The 5,817-nt window shown below is 41.9% G+C and overlaps 1 protein-coding gene across 1 annotated transcript; it reads right to left on the bottom strand.

Moving 5' to 3' along the window:
- Positions 1-4,604: 4,604 nt before the first annotated feature.
- LOC142171833 (uncharacterized) lies at positions 4,605-5,117 on the bottom strand. Its single transcript, XM_075235539.1, has one exon. The coding sequence runs from the start codon at positions 5,115-5,117 to the stop codon at positions 4,605-4,607; it is 513 nt and encodes a 170-aa protein (XP_075091640.1).
- Positions 5,118-5,817: the final 700 nt, after the last annotated feature.

Here is a 5,817-nt window from a genome sequence, read left to right on the forward strand (position 1 = left end):
TTTGTTATTTTCTGTTTGTACCTTTGCACTTATGTCGTTTGGCATATTTTATAAATAAAGAATTTTTGTTTAAGTATTGCGCAAAGTCCATTCTTTTTGAATTGAATTATATAAGGTTTCAGGTGTGTTTTCTTCTGATAGCTTTTGGGTTCCAGGCATAAATTCATCCGGAACCAACCCTTTACTATAAGGGTTTCATAAGAGAGGGCTCTCTTATGTTTATGGTTCTCTTGAAGAGGACATCTCCTGTTCATTCCGGCACTAGCATTTGGAGCTTTTAGTTAACTTTGAAATGATAAAATTAATTCATCGTTTGGACAAGAAACAAGATAAAAATAAAATGACTTCATTTTATACCTTATATATAAAAAAGTACATAAGCATTTGTTTGTTGATAAAAGAATTTGCCAATACATGTGGCTAACTTGTACAACTTGTTTCTACAGGGCTGACCGTGCAGTCCCCGGTCTCGATGAGATATTATTGTTCCCGGGTCTCGTAGTCCCGATTTTCGTGGCAATCATGTTTCCATATTCTCATAATATTCTCTTAGTGTTCTAATGAGAAATATGCGAATTGGAACATTGAAAGTCTTTCTCCTTTGAGGAAAAACACTTGTGAACGGTTGAATAATATTTGGTTTGTTGGCAAGCTTTGCTTCCCATTAGGAACTTTTCCATCGAGCCAAAGATTATCTAACCATCCTGTAGTGGCTTGTTGTTTTAGTGATTTGTCATTTAAAGGTATTAACTTTGCTGATGACGTTTCCTTTGTAGTATGTTTTCTGTTGCTGCCTCATTAAAATTCTTGCCAAAAAATCTATTCGGACAAAAACTGATCGAAGGAAAAAAAAGTGCAGCATATACTTTCAGTATTAGTAGGATCCATCAGCAGTAATATCTTTTGAGGTGAGTCGCGTTCCAATTGTTAGGCAATTTGACTTCATCTTGATTCTCCAGCTCATATGATCCTTTACCGGTGATAGCTGAAACCCGGTAGGGGCCTTTCCACGCCGGATCCAACGTCCCGGTGTTGATTTCTGGAGTGTTCTGAGTCACTTTCCTCAAAACCAAGTCTCCTACTTTAAAGTAGCGAAGATTAGCCCTGCGGTTCTAGTACCTTTCCATCCCCTGCTTCTGAACTATCATTCTTATATGTGCCAAGTCCCTGCATTCATCAAGTAGTTCCGGCTTTACCAACAATGCCTCATTATTTGCTTCTTTGTCTGCAGAAGAACCGTAAGATTGGTTCTCCTACTTCCACGGGGATCATATCTTCTGCACCGTATATGAGAGAGAAGTGTGTCTTTTATATGCTTGATTTTTCCATCGTCCGGTACGCTCATAGCACACCGATAACTCTTCGGACCACTTTCCTTTATCCGCTTCTAACCTCTTTTTGAGGTTTGGAATGATCACCTTATTAGTCAATTCTTCCTGCCCATTATCACTCGGATGGTATGTCGAGGACGTAATCCTTTGGATCTTTGGGTATTCAAGAAACTTTGTGACTTTGGAGCCTATGAACTATGGCCCGGTATCACAAGCAATCTCCTTTGGTATTTTGAACCGACAAATTATGTTTTCCCCTAGGAATTCGACCATATCACGCTCACCTATATTTTGGTAAGGTCCTGCTTCAACTCATTTAGTAAAGTAATTAGCTAAAGTTAAAAGGAATCTTACCTTTCCGGGACCTGGATACAACGACCCGGCTATATCCATCCCCCATTTCATGAATGGCCATGGGGATAGTATCGAATGCAAGGGTTCTGCCGGTTGGTGTACCAATTATGCATGGCGCTGACACTTGTCGCATTTCTGAATGAATGCCTTTGGGCCTTTTTCCGTCCGGGGCTAGTAGTATCCTGCACAAACTAGTTTTAGCGCCAACGAATCTATGCCAGAGTGGTTCCTAAAAATTACTTCATGGACCTCTCTCATTACGTAGTCCGCCTCTGAAGCTCCCAAACATCGGGCCAACGAGCCTTGGAAAGATCTTTTATAAAATTGTACACCCTAGAGGCTGTAGTGAGCCACTTTGGTGGGTAGTACCCGGGACGCCTTCGGGTCTTCGGGCAGCTTGCCATGTCGAAGATGATCGATGAACTCATTCCTCTAGTACCAGACTAGGTTGGTTGTATTTACTTCATAATAGCCATCCACATGCAGTACCGAATGCATAAGTTGAACGACAATACTGGAGTCAGATCCTTTCATCTCCCCGGACGACCCCAAATTGGTCAATACATCGACTTCTGCGTTTTCTTCTCTCGGGATATGTGTGATTGACCACTCTCTGAACCGTGCGGGAAAAGTTTGAAATTTAATCACATATTGTTGCATGCGTTCCTTCTTTGTGTCGAAAATCCGATATACTTGGTTTACTACCAGCTGGGAATCACATTTGATCTCTATGACCTCGGATCCAAGTCCCTCGGCCAGTTTGAGTCCCGCAATCAAAGCCTCATAATCAGCTTCATTGTTAGTTAAAAGAACAGTTTTTATGGTCTGCCTCAAGGTCTCCCCCGAAGGTGTGATTAGTACCACCCCGATCCCGGACCTTTTCATATTAGAAGCACCGTCCGTGAACAAGGTCCAAACTTCTGATGTTATTTCCGATACCATTACCCCTTCTTTAGCAGCTGGGGGTAATGATTCTTGACTGAAATCAGCCACAAAGTCGGCCAAAACTTGCAATTTGATGGAATTCCTAGGCTTATATTCAATATCGAACTCGTTGATTTTGACCGCCCATTTAGCCAGTCGACTTGACAGTTGAGGCTTGTGAAGAACATTCCGCAAACGGATGGTCGTGACAACGGCTATCGGGTGCCATTGAAAGTAAGGCCTAAGCTTTTGAGAGGCGACTACGAGAGCAAGAGCCAGGTTTTCGAAGTGTGTATAATGAGTCTCTACTCCTGAAAAAATTTTGCTAACATAATAGACATGAATTTGTGTACCTTCGTCTTCTTGGACTAGCACGACACTTACCGCTACCTTTGAGACTGCTAAATATATTAGCAATTATTCACCTTCCTCCGATTTTGATAGTAACGAGGGGCTTGATAGATAACGTTTCAGGTCTTTTAAGGCATGTTGACATTATGGAGTCCATTCGAAATTGTTCTTCTTCTTCATAAGAGAGACAAAGTGATGACATTTTTTTGAGGATCGAGAGATGAACCTGCTTAGAGCAGCCAATCTTCCGGTTAGCCTTTTGACTTCTTTCACACTTGTTAACTGGTCTGGGAATTCCTCGATGGATTTGATCTTATCGGGATTAACCTCGATCCCCCTTTGTGAAACCAAGAATCCTAAGAACTTACCGGAGCCAACCCCGAACGTACATTTTTCTGGGTTGAGCTTCATGTTGTGTTTCCTCAAGATATCAAAGGTTTCTAGAAGTGCTTTAAATGATCACCTATATTCAAAGACTTTACCAACATATCATCTATATACACTTCCATCATTTTACCTATTTGTTTCTCGAACATCTTGTTCAAGAGCCTCTGATAAATGGAACTGGTGTTTTTAAGCGCGAAGGGTATCACATTATAACAATATGTGCCGAAGTTCGTTATCAACGAAGCCTTTTCCTGATCCTCCAAGTTCATTTTAATTTGGTTGTACCCGAAATAAGTATCGAGGAAACTCATTAACTCGTGCACGGCTGTTCCATCAATCATTTGATTGATGTTTGGCAGTGGGAACAAGTCTTTAGGGAATGCCTTGTTGAAGTTTTAATAATCTAAGCACATTCGAAACTTGTTATTCTTTTTCGGAACTACAACTACATTAGCTAACTATTCGGGATACATTACCTCCCGGATTGAACCGATGTCAAGTAGTCGAGTTGCCTCTTCCTTAACAAACATGTTTCTAACCTTGGCTATTGGGTGTTTCTTTTTCCTTACTGGTGGGAAATTCAGGTCCAAGCTTAGCTTGTGCACGACCACCTCTAGCGGGATACCTGTCATATCCGAGTGCGATCATGCAAAATAATCAACGTTAGCTTTAAGGAAATTAATAAATCATGAATTGAGTTAGGGATTTAGTCATGTTCTTAGGTGAAATGTTCTTTCCAAGAATTCTTTGAGCAAAGCCATTTTTTCGAGTTCTTCTGCCATGGATTTGGTCGCGTCTGTCTCTTCCGGTACATGAAAGTATCTCGGTACATGGTGAGGTTTCGATGACTCCTCGCCTTTATCATCTTCACTCAGCTCGAGAGTAAGCGTTGGTTCCTGTAATTGCTATTTGCTGGGTTCCTTCCCTTTACTGCTAGAAATTGATATTTCGTTCATTTCTCTTGCTACCGGTTGATCTCCTCTTATTTGCTTGATTCTCTCTTGGGTCGAGAATTTCAGCAGTTGGTGATATGTTGATGGTACGGCCTTTATTTCATGTAACCATGGTCTACTGAGAATTATGTTGTAGCCCATGTCACCGTCCACCACTTCAATTAAGGTATTCTTTGTAACCCCTTCGGCGTTCGTGGGCAGACGGATCTCCCATCGGGTTGTCACACTTGCCAAGTTGAACCCGGCGATGAGCTTTGTTGTCGGGATGATACATCCAATTTAATTTTGTTTATTCCAGCACTCTTCATTGAATTATGTTGGTTGAGCTTCTTGGGTCAACCAATACATATTTAATCTTGAAATCTATAACATTAAGAGAAATTACCAAGGCGTCGTTATGTGGAAAAAGAAGTCCATCGACGTCTTCCTCTGTGAAGGTGATGTTGTCTTCCGCGACTTCCCGGAGTTTCTTGCTATGGGTCACCGATACTTTTGTCTTTTTGGCTGCTGAGAAGGTTACACCATTGATTTTATTCCCTATGGAAATCATGTATATAGTCAACCAATGAGAGTTTTCCCTTATCTTCGAGGGATCTACGTTGTCCTGGCTGCGACCGTAATTGTTCTTGGCTAGGTCGCTCAATAACTCCTTGAGATGACCGTTATTCAATAGCGTTGCCACCTCTTCGCGCAGATGCCAATAGTCCCCAGTTATGTGACCATGAGTCCCATGATACTCACACCATAGGTTAGGATTCCTCTGGCTGGGATCATATGTCATTGGCCTCGGAAATTGTGCCTCTTTGATATTCCTCATCGCCGATACTAACTCCACGATGCTAATGTTGAAATTGTAATATGACAACCTAGGATAAGTGGAATCTCGGGTCCTCGATACCTCTTTGTCTTGCAAAGATCTGTTGTTTTGGCCACAGTCAGTTCTTCTTTCGCGAGCGAACCTATCCGAGGACCGGAACCCTTTACTGCTGCATCGCTCTTTTCTCTCGTAAAGCAAAAAGTGGCCTTTGGAAGATCAATGGTCTGTATCAAAATTATCCTTGACCTTTTCTCGGCTCTTGTCTTGGTCCCGCCCTTTGGTTGTTATCGGGAACCCGATCTGATCATCCTCTATCCTTATCTTCGATTCACATTGGTTATGGACATCCTCCCATTTGGTTGCATGAAATTCGAGTAGGCTTTCCTTCAACTTTCGGGAGGCATCAGAGCTCCTCGGTTTCAAACCCTTAGTGAATACCTCTGCTGCCCATTCAACCGGTACGACCGGTAACAACATATTTTCTTTCTTGAACCTTCCTTGCCCCGACATAGGCCTTAATGAAAGAATCTGCGAGCATTTCAAAAGAATATATTGAGTGCTCGGGTAGGAGTGAATGCCATGTCAAGGCCTCTTTTTGTGAGGGTTTCTCCGAATTTCTTCACTTGAACCGATGCAATCTCATGCTGGGCCAAGTTGTTTTATTTCACCGCCGTTGTATAAGTTGTGATGTTCTTATGAC

The sequence above is a fragment of the Nicotiana tabacum genome, chromosome 17 (genome assembly GCF_000715075.1).
Source record: "Nicotiana tabacum cultivar K326 chromosome 17, ASM71507v2, whole genome shotgun sequence".
NCBI classification, from domain to species: domain Eukaryota; kingdom Viridiplantae; phylum Streptophyta; class Magnoliopsida; order Solanales; family Solanaceae; genus Nicotiana; species Nicotiana tabacum.